Source organism: Sesamum indicum, linkage group LG2, assembly GCF_000512975.1.
Source record: "Sesamum indicum cultivar Zhongzhi No. 13 linkage group LG2, S_indicum_v1.0, whole genome shotgun sequence".
In the NCBI taxonomy this organism is placed as follows: Eukaryota; Viridiplantae; Streptophyta; class Magnoliopsida; order Lamiales; family Pedaliaceae; genus Sesamum; species Sesamum indicum.
Genome location: NC_026146.1, coordinates 1774772 through 1789607, shown reverse-complemented (window position 1 = coordinate 1789607; position 14836 = coordinate 1774772). Strand labels below are relative to the sequence as shown.

The following is a 14836-nucleotide window of genomic DNA, read 5'->3' as shown; positions in this document are numbered from 1 at the left end:
AGATTCTCATTTTTGGGGGTAGATTGAGATTCCATACAAACTGCCAATTTTCTTTGGAGTCTTCAATGCTTGTCAACCCCTTTGTCATGGCTAATAAACGATGATGCATGTTATACGTCGAACAAATTGAGAATTACCCCTTCTTTGAACGGTGGCAAATAATCTGATCCTATGTCATCCTTCCCAATGGAATAGAAAGAATCAACTCGACTTCTTTCAGTGCAAAGATATGCTTTACCAGTTCTATGTTCCAATCCTATCCATTAGCTGCAATGAGCTCACTAACTTTGGCGTGTGAATCCAGTGTATTTGATGGAGTAAGCACCTTGAAGGTATGTTCTCTCGTTATCCACCTATCCTCCTCATTCCATCTTCTATTCGCCATCAAGATCCTGCTTGTACTTGCTCTTTTGCTGCTAGTATACTTTGCCATGTGTACGAAGCATTATTTGAGACTTTCTTAGCTTCACAGAAGCTTGTATCTGTATAATATCTAACCTTAAGCATTCTACTCGGTAAAGAATCAGGCATATGCAAAAGTCGTCATCCTTGCTTGGCATGGAGGGCTATATTAAAGCTATGTAAATACCAAATCCCTCAAACTTTGTCATTCATTGTCTTACAGATTTTTCCCCAATTCAACCAATGAATTTTTTGTTTATCCCCACTATCCCAAAAGAATGAAGCCATTTGCCTACTAATGTCATTGAGAAGATTATGTGGAGTGTGAAAACAGGACATTGCATAGTTTGGGATAGATTGCAGTACTGATTTGATGAGAGTGAGTTTGCCCTCTTGGGACAGGATTGCATAAAAAAAAAAAAATTTATTAATTAATCAAATAATAATATGTGAACGAAATAATATAATTAAATAATACAACAAATAAATATAAAAAATTTAAAATAGTAAATATGTGAATGTATAAACTTAATTATTACTAAATTATTTGAAAACTCCAATATCAATTTTAAATATATAATTTTAAAAATAAATTAAAAACGATAAAATTGAAACAAAATTGCTATGATAAGGGTATAATAGTAAAAAAATAAAGTTGAATTTATTTACAAAAAAGTCAAAGCAACTAAAAGTACCTCCTAAGGTATTTATAGCTTTTGGCCTAAAAACGTTCTTTTTATTCATTTTAAAAGCAGAAGTTGACATTCTAAATATTTTAAAAATACTTTTCGAGAGCAAAAAATTAAAAAATATTTTTTTAAAACTCTCGCAAACACTCCCTAACATTCCCAAAAATTATTTATAATATACGTATAAGTGACGTGTCTGTATCATAAAAAAACAAATAGAAAAAATAACAAATAAGTAAACGCGCTGGAGTTTGTCGGGCCAACCAGCAGCTCAAACCCAAGAAAAAAACAAAAAAAACCCAGAGCTCAAACCCGAAACCAAGATCCGGAATTGACCGGATCCGGAGCCAATACTCGAGAGTCATCGGATCGTTACCCGATCCTAGTCCAAATAAGGACACCACGTTCTCTTTCTTCTTCATCTTCTCTACATGATCCAGTTGAGATCCGAACTGTAAATTACGAATTTAGATGCTCGTAAGTAATTCGACCATTGTTCTGCTTATTTTCAAGAATTTGGGTTAATACCTTAGGATTATAGAGAGGAGGGGAGGAAAATGATGGTCGAGGATCTAGGGGTGGAGGCGAAGGAGGCGGCGGTGAGAGAGGTGGCGAAGCTTCTGCCGCTGCCGGACTTATTGCAGTCCATTGCTTCAATAAAAGCTGATTACATTGCCCGTCAACAGGTTTATTTTTAGTTTTAACTGATAAAATTACGAAATTTCTCAATGAAGTGTCGTTCATTTTGGTCAGTAGCTTCCTCTGTTTGTATTCGCCGCATGTGAGCTCATGTAATTTAAATTGGTGAAAAATCTGTGCAAATTTCTGTGGTTTCCTATAATTCTAGGTTGTGAAATTTTAAATTGAAGACCTCAGGGAAATCAGTTCATTTGAAATTTTGTATGGGATTAAAGGCGACGGGAAAAAATTCAGAAGAAGGATTCTCTAGTGACGGAAAGGGATATAATCGGTCAGATATTTGAATTTAGAGTAAGATATAGTTGAATGTTTCATTTGTTAATAAATTTCTGTCAAAAACATTTTGTTACAATTGGAGTTTCTGATCAGCAAATTTTGAAAGCTATTACTAATTGATTCATGCTCAGTGTTCTTTTAGGTATTCAAGATTTTGATACTGCAGTGTTTGTTGGGGTAATCAGATTAGGAAATTGAAGTTTCCTTTACGTTTCTAGCACAATATCTTGATTGTTTGGTATTGTAGTTTTCTGTGCCTGTACGAATATAAATTTTGTGGTCCCAGTCTGTTGATACCCATGATTCTTTTGATACCAAGGATTCTTCTGATACCAATGTTTCTGTTTGTTAACTTAGTTTCTATGTACGTGAAACATTCAATTAAAGGTCACTAAGGAAATCATTACTTTGTAGAATTTGTATGGTATATAGCAGCACTGCAAGCAATGTTGAGAAATTGGTATGGTCTTTTAGTAGTAAATATAATGTAGATGGAAGAAATTTGCAATCTTATTAGGAGATAATGTAGTACAGAATGTTTATTTGTTATATCTTAATGAATTGATGTGCTACTAATCATTTGTTATATCTTAATGACTTGAGGTGCTTTTTATTACTAACTTTAGAGTGGAAAATCTTCTGAAAGCATTTGTCTCTGTGCCTGCTTATTGTTTGGACTAATCAGATTATAAATTGAAATTTTCCTTTTTCTCTTTTCTATATGTCAGTTAATACTTGAAAGATTAGAAATCAGTTGTCATCATACGAAATGGTTGCTCTATTACCAAAAGGAAGTTTATTAGGTTAGGAGATTAAGTACCCAGTTTACTGCATTAATCTTTGTGCATGATGCGCACTGTATCACCCTTTTCATTCCCAATAAGCAAGACAAAGGGGATATTGACCATCTCAAGTCATCTGAACTTTTAACTCTCAATTCTGCTGCAATGATGTTGGTGCAAACCAAGCATCATGGATATATAGAGCCTTACTTCCAAGCTTGGTGCCATAACCAATGTTTTGTTGAATGGCAGTATTCGAAATAGCTTTTCTAAGAGTTGCTTCTTGTGTCTATTGTTTTGTTGGATTAGTAAATGATTGATCTTTTGCGAGTTTTGAGTTTTCTTCCTTCTGTTAATTATTTTTAGCTCATATTCTAATAAAGATTACTTTAATATTTGGTGGTGAACATTTTGATTATGGTTTGTTGTCAGGCAAATGATGCACAACTCAGTACAATGGTTGCTGAACAGGTATAGATGGATCCTGAGCCTGTATACCTTCTCATTCTCATATTAAATACTAATTATGGAAAGTTAATATGTTGCATTTCAGCTTGCAGTGAATATGGTTATGGAGTCTGTATAAGTTATATTTGATTGGGTGTATGTCCAGTCGTCTAACTTGTCTCTCCTTTGAATTTATGGATTCAGGTTGAGCAGGCACAGGCAGGTCTTGAATCACTGACTTTGTCTCAGAAGACGATAACTCAGCTCAGAGAGAATTTTGTTGAGATTGAGAAGTATGAAGATGCTGTACATACTTTATAAATGCTCTCCATTCCTTGGTAAAATAGAATGCATTTGCTGTGTTTGCTAATTGATGTTTTAGGCTAATGTAAAACTTACATTCATAACAGATTATGTCAAGAATGCCAGACATTGATTGAAAATCACGAGCAAGTAAAGCTCCTCAGTAATGCGAGGAATAATCTGAACATGACTCTGAAGGTGAGTTTACCACCTATGTGTTCTGGTGTCACTTAGTCTGCGAAATGTGGAGGACGTTTCTTAAATCTCTTAAGTGGTGATTGGTGTAATAGAGTATATATAGGTAGGATTAAAATGAGTTATGAGTGGAATAAAGTTATGGGAAAATATGGCCTTAAAATAGCACGTCTGATGCTTGATATGCCTTAGGAATGAGAAATGAATAGATGCATGCTTCTATAATTGTTTCTGTTCTCATGCTTGGTTCTAGCATCCAAGAATAGGTGTATGAATGACAAAAGTATCCAAGTGTACGTATGTTCTATATATGTCTTATGTTATAAATATTTAGTATAATACTACTTGTATATAAAGATAAAAAAGAAAATTTAATGTGAACAATTTGCAAGTGGGAAATATACACAAGATTAGCTTTGCTTATGTATGGGTGTACATATGTGTAAATATATGTTATAAATATGCTATACTATATGTTAATTATATAATAAACATTAATCATGCGAAAATTATATGTAATGTTGATGTGAACATAGTAAATTTAAATGTTTGGCTTATGAATATTTATGTTGATCTCCATGCACACTATATATATATATATATATATATATATCGAAATTTTCGCATGACATAAAATAAAATAACTTATTTTGTATATATGTGTATTCTATGTATCTGCACAACTATTTCAATATGACTTTGGTTCCTTCCCAAGCTCGGGAATGGGCAGTCCTGTAGGAGCAGAAGCAATGGCTAATGCCATAGTTCTGGGAAACGAGAATTCCGAAGGAATGACAGTCCGGAATCCCGATGAGTAAATATGCAATCCTGGGTTCGGAAATTGATTCTATTCCCAGCTTGTTCTCTGATACCAATTGCTGCCTAACAATTATGTGATTGCACTGTATCAAGCTGCTAAAGGAGTTGGAATCTCCTTATGTCACTGATGCTTACCGAGTCTCAGATGATCTCTCTATTTGAATTGCACCTGTTTACTAGCATCCTAACTTCATTTTTCTTTTGCAGGATGTGGAGGGTATGATGTCAATCTCTGTGGAGGCTGCAGAAGCACATAATTCCTTGAGTAATGATAAGGAAATTATTAACACCTACGAGGTAGAGATTTTTTCTGGGATTATGTGATTACTTACTAATTGACCCAATAAATGTTGAATCTTATGTAATATGCTACTGAATTTGTTATGGTTGATTAACTATAGAGGTTAACTGCGCTGGACGGGAAACGAAGGTTTGCATTAGCAGCTGTATCATCTCATGAAGAAGAGGTTGGTCGCCTGAGGTAAGTGTTTACATGCACTTGTCCTGATGGTTTTATGTAATAAAGTAACGTTAGGACTATGTTGTCCAAGGTAGTTGAATATATTTTGGTCAATAATGTACTTGACTAGTCAAGTATAACGGAGACATATTGGCAATCCTTGTGCCATCATGTCCCCGAATACCCTTTTAAGCTATGTTGCAAAAGCTTTTTGCTAATTTAGACTTTAACAGAATGGTCACAATAATTGTTGCTTATTTTGTTTTACGACTCTTATGCTGAGAGTATTTATCTTTCCTGGAATAAAATGGTGAAACGTTTGACCAGAAGAATGTGCTAATGGTGTCAAAACACATTATATAGAAGATGACTGTATAACACCTTACCCAAAAAAAGAATGTCAGAGCATAAGAAGCTGTATCTCAGATGCAATTCTTTCATGCTTTAATGATGGCAAAAGCTTTCCTCCAATTTAGGCTTTAACAGAATGGTGACAATGGTATGTTGCTTATGTTGTTTTGCGACTCCTATCTTGAGAGTTGGAATAAAATGATAAAATGTTCGACCAGAGGAATGTGCTAATGGTGTCAAAACACAACATATAGTAGATGACAGTATTACACCTTACCCAGAAAAGAAAGGTCAGAACATGAGCAGCTGTTTCTCAAATTTAATTCTTTCATGCTTTAACGATGTTCTTAATAAGGCACTTGAGCGCTATTTGTGTTCTTTATGGTTGATTGAGTACGACATTGCACAGAGAATACTTTGAAGAAGTAGATCGCACATGGGAGACGTTTGAGACAACATTATGGGGTCATTTCGCCAACTTCTTCAAACTTGCTAAAGAAAGGTATGCTTGTTCGAGGGTTTGCTTTTACACATTGCACTTTTCCTGTTCTTTGCCTTGGTGTTTAAATTTTTGGATAGAAAATGAGGGTTGGCAAAGATTTTGTGCATGAATATCTAGATTAATGTTTGTTTGGAGTATGACTTACTTCTTTTTAGGTATATGATGTTGAAACATTAAAATGAATAACATCTTGTGGTTTAAAAATTTGCATAATTTAATAGCTCGAAGGTTCATTTTTGTCATTGGGCTCATGATGTAACATGGGCTGGTGTTTGCAATACTCTCTTTTATGAAATTGAAGCAATGTGGCCGAGCATATTTATTGAGTCCATGTTGCAGGACTATTAATATTTAATTGTCTTACTGATGAAGTTTTTGTCGCGTACATCACTTGAGGTTAATGTTGGAAAAGCGTTGAAGGTTTTTCTCCTGTAGCTTTGGTATAACACCAACTGCAGACAGCAGTATAATAGAGCTGATTTTTCTCGTCTTTAAGGAAAGAAAATTGAAAGATATGAGGTTGGATTCACCTGGTAAATACCTTGATTGGAAATAGATTTTTTCAATTGTTCAATGTAGTGGAAACGATTTTTTAGTTGTTCTTGATGCTGTTTTCAATTCTTTATAAAGTTCCATAGCATGGGCTGGGTGTCCTGGAATGTTTTGTTAAGCTGATTCTTCATACTGCAGGAATCCAAGATTACATTTGGATTTGGATTTGGATTGATGAATTTGGAATTATGGAATCAAATCCTTATAAAAAGTTCTTTGAATTTGTTTGGACAACTCTAAGTTCAAAGGACTTCAAATCCTAATTTTGAACTTTTACGTATTGGTGGATTTTCAAATTCTTTTGATATAAAGTCTTTTCAAATCATTTCTCCAAATCCCAATTCATCAATCCAAATGCAGTAAAAAGTAACTTGTTCTAAAGGTCTGGGCTCAAAATTTAATGTCTGGAAATGATACAACAATGATAAAGCAGGTAACTGAGCATACCTAATAGGCATCTACCCAAGTGGTTGAGTGTATAACAAGACGGCTTCTTGAAAATGTCTCTGGAATCTTTAAAGTGTAAATTTGAACTAGGAATGACACCCATAACTTATCAACCACATTGGCAACAATGACTGACACTAAAAGCATGATCAATCACGAAGCCCCAGACCAAAAACCTTTGATCATGATTGCACCTCAAAGCCTGTAGGCAGAAACCCATTGAACAATCTGTTGATAACAAACTAAGGAAACGCCCTTAATAGAAATGTTATGAATTTAAGCTGTCATCTGTCCCTAAAGGTGCTTGGTATTTGTTTGTAAGATTTCCAATTATAATATCTTTTCAGTTCCTGGAGACTCTCATTGCCTTAGTATTTCCACTATTGAAGAATAATTTGACATTAGAATTTCTAAAATGCTTCACGTATGATAAATTACTCTGTCAATTTCTGACATTTTACATTTAGTTAGAGACTCATCATGGTTGGCATGGGCTTTAAAATTGTTTTACTTGGAATGACTTCGCATATAGATTGTCGCCCAGCTTACTTGCTAGTCTTACACTATGGACTCATACATCATATCATGATAAACTTAATTACCTTGTTTAATTTCGAGCAAGAATGCTATTTGAGGTTTGGTTTGTTGTTTGTTTGTTTTTTTTTTCTTGGTGCAGATAATGCATGCATCATGCATGCCAAAATAAATTTGTAGATAGACTTTTTGTTAGTTTAGACTCTATGTACATGCTACTTGATCTGTTCTTTATATATGCTTGTTATACCCTTTTGCTTTGTCTGGGAAACTTTCCAAGTTCTTTCAACTGTTTCCTGGGAAATTTACTCCTGGATGAATTATTTCAACTGTTTCCTGGGGAAAAATTGCCAGTAAAGTAAATTGAAAAGGCAAATATTTATACTTCGGGGAACTTTTACTATTATTGCCATATTTCATTATTGTGTTTCTAAGAACAATAAGTTCTTCACACTATTTTCACTAAAATCCTATTTGACATTTATATCTTCAACTGATCCAATCAAAATTTCTGATAAGTTCCATGGCACTTGCTGTGTTTTAAGGTAAGTGCTTTTCTGCATCTTACTCTATTATTTCAGCCTGCAGAATTGATTGAGCTTGCTAGAATAAAGCTGGGGTGATGCAATCTACTACATAAATCTGAACTTATTCTGGACGAAGTCAGATGAAGTGGTGATTGATGTGTAACACCCCTGGATGCTAGTTGTAGTACACTGGTGATGTACTTAACTTTCCTGTGCGGCTGGCCATACATCTAAAACCTGTGAAAACACTGTAATTACTTCCGGAGCTTCTTATTTTGAAAACAAATTGCAAGATTATATTAGTGTCCAGCATTAAGTTGATGATTTTGATTTAGCTGTTAAGACTGAAGAATAAGATGGAATTCCTTATAGATCACTTCTTGAATGCAGGCTAGCAATTACCAAACCACTATAGGAACATCCTTAGTAGGTTTATAGCTGTGACTTTATTTGATGCTACCGAATCGCATAGATCATTCTAGACAAAGAGCAGGGACAGTCATCATGACATCTGCACAATGTCCTGGCACCTATATATATATATGTTTCCATAATGGGCCATCCATAAATGAATTTTAAGTTTATCTTTCAAGAGTTCAGTGAGTATTATATTTATTCAAATTTAATCAACTGTACAACCTACAGTCTGAATTCCATTCCTCATCTTTCATTTATATGCTTGGCTTTTAACCACTGTCCTGCGTATTTTTGTGCTGCTCATTTATCATAGTAAGTTTTCTTTTGCAGCCCACAGACACTGGTTCGTGCATTGAGGTATGTTCAATCAGAATGAGACCATGCCATTTGTGGCTGGTTCATCTATGTACTAATGTTTGTCTTTGCTTTACCCCTGAAATGAAAAGGGTTGTTGAAATGCAAGAAATCCTGGACCACCAAGTAGCAGTGGAAGCAGCTGAGGCTGAAGGAGATGGTGCAATGGAGACTATAGCAAATCCTCGTAGAAATGCCAAGTATTTACCTGGTTAACTAATGCTTAAGCACTTCACCTCATGATTTAGTCGCCTACTCCATGTTTTTGTGCATAATTATACTTTGAAATAAACGTTGCATAATTTGTTAATCTCAGTTGTTAATTCTTCTTCTTCTTCCTTTCCTTTTTTTCTCCTTAGGAAATCTGCAAGTTCATCAGCGTCCTCTAGAAATCTTACACAGCAGAAGTTGAAGGTTCAAGGTAAAGGCTACAAGGATAAATGTTATGAGGCAATAAGGAAGTCCGTTGAAGCACGTTTCGACCGATTGCTCACTGAGGTTTATTTTATATGATGCTTCTGTTATGTAGCACTAGTCTAAAATTTATAAGCTTTTCAATCAATCCTCATGTCCTGATAATAATATCCCTTTCAGTCCGAGGACCTAAAAGGAGCTTTAGAGGATGCTAGAACGGTATTCATCTACCTCTTTCCATTACCTATGTATCCTGGTATTTTACAGAAATTATCAGTTATTATTGGATTCTTTAACTGATAGTGGCAGCAGGAGAAATTTGAAAGTTGATTTGCTTCTAGGGTAGAAAACTGTAGGGTATCATGTTTATTTTGGTCGAAATGGTATATCATAATGTTAAGTGCATCAGTGCTTGGAGAACCTATTTTCGTGTTTTATCAAAGCTTTTTCCATCTGTGTCCTTGCAAGTTGCTTCTATATGATTTCTTTGTCCATTCAATACATTTGAACAAATCATGATCCGTGCATTCTCTACTCCTTTTTTCTCGCCAATTTACACAATATTTGACTGAGCACTTGGAATCATTTATAAAATATGATTTACTCATATGCTTATAATATCTTACTGATAATTCTTGAGGTTAATTCCTTATAAGGTTTCCGAAATAAATTAATCTGTTTGTCACTCTGAATATTGTTATTTCTTTAGTCTGAGTACTGAACTGTTACCACCAAAATTTCATTGGCATTATGAGGAGCCTATAGTGTATGTACTATGTAGTATATTTTTCATGATTTGAAGTGGCACAGGAATAACCGCAAAATCATTCAACTGAACAAACTTGGACCAAGCTTCTATCTTTCTCACAACTAGTTAGTAGCTGAGCCAAGGCATGGGAGTATTATACTTTAAAAAAAAATTAAAACAAAAATGAACATTTTAAATGTGAAAATATAAAAATAAGGAATTGCTAAATAATCTAAAATGTAATCTCTTTGAATTAAAGGATCACATTGGGTATTTTCATTCGTCCATAAGCAGAATTTTATATTTTAAAGAACTATTACTATGATATGGCTAATTAGAATTCAATGAGACTATTCAAGTGTATGAATGTGGGCCCTTACTTGAAGTTTTAATATTAATATTTAACGTATACAGTAAATAATTAAAAGATACCAATTTGTGTTGAAAACATCTAATATCATTAGATTTTAAGTAAAGTAAAAAATATAAATAAAGAATTTTGAAATTTAAAGTAATCAATAAGTACATATTGGATAAAAAAGGATTGAGGATAAGTCAGTTATTGATGTACTTATCTAAACAAATATTAAAATCTTTTACATAAGTATGATAACAACTTTAATTAAAAAACAACATATGTAATTTCTCATGTTGCAAAATAGAGTTTAATGAGGCTATCCAATTGTGCATATATGTGGCGCATAGGTGGATAGCGTCATTGACTATGTTTTATTATATAGATGTGGAACTATACCTACTAGCCGACTTTTTGAATTCAGTGTCAACATACTAAAAATGTTGTTAGTGAGACATTAGTGGTTACAAGACCAGTGCATATGTAGACACGATGACCTACATGATTTATTATGTATTGGAGTTAAATAACGAAATATTGCAATTCTTATCTTTTTACGTATTGCTTTGTCAGTTATTTAAAATATATTTGATCTTGGTGTACTTTTCTGCTAATGTCAGATTGGTGAAGAGCTTGGAGATATATACGATTATGTTGCACCATGCTTTCCTCCTAGGTTTGTCATGTTTTAACATGATAACTAATCTGTTTTCAACCCCCTGAAGGGGATTAGGATTTGTTGGACTAGTTTTTCTTTTCCATAACAATTTGCTTCTTTGTTCGAATTTCCATCCTTTTAGATACGAAATATTCCAGCTCATGGTGAATCTTTACACTGAGAGATTTATTCAGTGGCTTAGGCTACTCAGTGACAGAGCTAATGATCTGACAAATATAGAGATACTAAAGGTATCCCATCTGAACCTCAGTTATTGATATTGGAACTAATATCATATCTCAAGAATTTTGTATAAAAAACTCCTTAATTTCTGCTATATGGTTATGCTTGTTAATCACGGGTTATGACACAGTGCACTTGGAAATAGTTGATCTCTACCTTTTTTATGCTAATCAATGACCTTTGAGTTTTATTTTTTATGTGAACTGCTGGTCTTCTAAATTGGTCTTTCAATATTCTCTTTGAGTAATAAAATTGGTATCTTCTGAAAGAAACACATAAACTATAATATTCCAGGTTGACAGAAGTTTTTCTTTCATCGAGAGAGATGGGGGGGGGGGGACCATATGTACATATAAACATTTACTTCTTTGAACTCTTTTTGGTTGTATCGGCTTTTTAGTTGAGAGTCATTTGTGGTTAACAGAAGTAATTATGGAATTCCTTTCCTAATTAAATTTTAAGGTAGGATTCTTTCTGAAAATGTTGGGCTATACATAATAAGATTATTATTTCAAATTTAGAATAGACTGGAAATATGCATGAAAATGTCAGAGGTCTAGGAACATCTTTATTTGGTACATCCTAAAAAGAAATAGCAACATGTTCCTCATATGGAAGCATTAACCATGAATATAGCATTGGATGGCATACTTAGCTAAAACATCAATTAAATGTTCCAGCAGTGTCAATTATTTGTGAGAATAACCAACATCATCTTTTTACTGGGCTTCTCTGCAAAATTCTTTCGTTTCCCATTTGAGACAATAATTTCACGCAAAGCAAATCGCAAGTGTTTTACTTCATCCTGCTGGAAGCTTCCTCAAATAAGAGAATCTTTCCCTGATACACTTTACCTCTGATCTACAGCTTTTTCAAGCTCATTTTGTGCGTTTACATAGACGTGTAACACAATTGGGGAAGTGATGTTTCAGTTTCCTCAATTTTACATTATTCAAAGGGTTCCTCTCTATTCTTTTACTATGTTTTGATCTTTAGATTTAGTCAAAGAATACATTTTCCTTCATTTGGTTTAATAAAATGAAAAATAACAAATTGTCTTATTATTATACATAGGTTTAATTACACTTGGATTCTTTTTGAATATACGACATTACATTTTCCCCAAAACATGTTTCTAAATTACACGTACACCCTAAGAATTTTCCACAATGACCCCCTTCCGTTATGGGTTGGATACAAAATGCTACTGACGTGAGGAAAAAATTTACATAAACTCTCAATTTTATCCCTGAGGATAAATGTAATATGTATAAAGTTAAAATGATGTAATTATAATAAATATTGTTCCCAATAGGGTAAAACATAGCTGTTTATGAATCTAAAACTAGTCATTTTGTTGTACCCCATTTTACGTATATGAGGTGAGGTAAACACTATTATTGCATCTATTTTTTGAAGCACTAGATAAAGTACTTAAACAAGATATTTTCAAGAAATGTATACAACAATGATGTTAACCTCACCCTGTATATAGAAAGTAAAAAGAGCACCAAAGGATGACTAGTTTTTCCATTCATTAACGATTATTTTTTATCCAATGGCTATAATTCTGAAATAATATTTTATTACAATTACTTTTTTATATGTTACATCCCTTATAAGTATAAAAATATTACTACGGATTGTTGAAAGAGGGGTAAAATTGAAAATTTATGCATTTTTTTGTTGATGTTAACATTTTCCATCTAAAATCTGATGTGAGGGGGTCAACACAAAATTCATGGAGAGGGTGTAACTGTAATTTTAAAACTTGTTTGGAGGAAAGTATAATTTCGCATTATCAAAGAGGGTCCAAGGGTAATTAACCCTTATACTTTATGGAGACGTTCATTGTACATTGATTTCACTATATGGTTCATGATGTCTAACTGTGTTCAAGATTTTTTTTGCTGATATTAGCATTTTCTGTCCTTCAACATAAAATTTTCAGAGGGGTGTAAGAATGTTGTTTGGAGGAAAGTGTAATTTCGTATTTCAAAAGGGAGTCCAAGCGTAATTAAGCCTTATATTCATGGAGAGTTCATTCATACATTGATTTCACTATATCTTACATGATTTCTGTGTTCAAGATTTTTATGAAATTAATGCTTGTTTTTCCACGACCGGAGAATGTGATGAATTTAATTTTCAATGCTTTGGCTTTCCTTTTCATTTCACTATGCTAAATCCTAGATCAAAATGGAAACTTATAGTTTCTAAATTCTTTACATTGATATAATCTTGGCTAGATAGCTGTTGTTTTCTGCAACCAGAGTTTACTGATGTATATACGGTTTCATCTTTGCTCCATATTCCCTCTTGCTAATTGTACATTTATTATTCTGCTTCTGCTTCCGTTAATTTCTTGATCCTTTCTGTCTTGGCTGCATATGATTAGTTTGGAACTATTTGGTTCATAATGTTTGCTTCTGTTATTAGGTAACTGGCTGGGTAGTTGAATACCAAGATAATCTAATTGCACTTGGTGTTGACGAGACTCTGGCTCAAGTTTGTTCAGAGAGCGGTGCAATGGATCCCCTTATGAATACTTATGTTGAACGAATGCAAGCCACAACCAGGGTAACTGGACATAGGAACATTTTCTTTGCTTTCTATTTATATCCAATTACTTTGTCTGGTCAAATTGTCATTTGAAGTCCTCCTGTTCTGTAGAAATGGTACTTGAATATACTTGAGGCTGATAAAGTACAGCCACCAAAGAAAACGGAGGATGGAAAGCTGTACACGCCAGCTGCTGTTGATTTGTTTCGCATCCTTGGAGAGCAAGTGCAGATTGTACGAGAAAATAGTACTGATGTCATGCTATATAGAATTGCTTTGGCCGTCATTCAGGTAGGTTTGACTTGAGTAGTCTGCCAACCTACAATGTAGCAGCCTCTCAATCCTATCAAATTCGAGATGGCTATATCAATTCTTGAAATTATTCCTCGTCAGTTTGGTTGCTTGCTTGATCGATTTGGTTGGATTGCTAACTCATATATTCCTGTGAAGCCGATAAATCTCTTCATTTTACCTATATCTCAGGACAATAGGAAATTGTGGTTACAAATCATTCAAATTTTCATGCGCTAGGTCATTTTGCTTTATATCTTGTTCACACCAATCATACTATTCCCTTCGAGTTTTCCTTTAGGTATTTCAACCTTATTTCAGTGAAATTACCTAGTTATGTTGCATCCTGTTTTATTACTTGTGCTCCACAAAAATATGAATTGCGTGTGGGTATCCTGTTTTCCCTATTATTGTAAATCTTGCCGCATTTCTCACTGTTAAACTTCATGAAAGCATGTTTAGTGGCTAACTTATATTTTGATAGAACCATTTGGCAAGATCCAAGCACTATAACTGTAAAGTTCATTTTATTGAAGCACTTCCTTGAATTGCAGTCACATTGGGTTGATGAAAGTTACTTAACTTCACTCAACCATTGTGTTAGGGAAATAATAATTGGAAATAATTGAGAAAACTTTAGAATGATTCTTGTTGAAATACATCTCAGTTGGCATGTTAGTGTGTTTTATTGAACAAAAAATTGTTTCTCCAGTGAAGGAAAATTAGATAGTTTAAGAAATAAGAAAAACTCTCAAAGTCTTTAAGCTTTATTGACATGAATATACCAAAAGGTCTAGTCATTTGACATT

General features: G+C 33.7%; 1 protein-coding gene across 1 annotated transcript in view; it reads left to right on the top strand.

The window, feature by feature from the left end:
* The window catches only part of LOC105176965 (exocyst complex component SEC6), a 20497-nt gene continuing 7084 nt past the window's right edge, over positions 1424-14836 (top strand). Inside the window, exons 1-15 of the mRNA XM_011099970.2 lie at positions 1424-1777; positions 3281-3319; positions 3500-3588; positions 3706-3796; positions 4820-4909; positions 5014-5093; positions 5833-5925; positions 8733-8759; positions 8849-8956; positions 9116-9254; positions 9351-9389; positions 10894-10949; positions 11074-11182; positions 13614-13754; positions 13848-14027. Coding sequence (XP_011098272.1) covers positions 1649-1777; positions 3281-3319; positions 3500-3588; positions 3706-3796; positions 4820-4909; positions 5014-5093; positions 5833-5925; positions 8733-8759; positions 8849-8956; positions 9116-9254; positions 9351-9389; positions 10894-10949; positions 11074-11182; positions 13614-13754; positions 13848-14027 — 1410 coding nt within the window. The 5' untranslated portion in view covers positions 1424-1648. The remainder of the gene's footprint in view (positions 1778-3280; positions 3320-3499; positions 3589-3705; positions 3797-4819; positions 4910-5013; positions 5094-5832; positions 5926-8732; positions 8760-8848; positions 8957-9115; positions 9255-9350; positions 9390-10893; positions 10950-11073; positions 11183-13613; positions 13755-13847; positions 14028-14836) is intronic.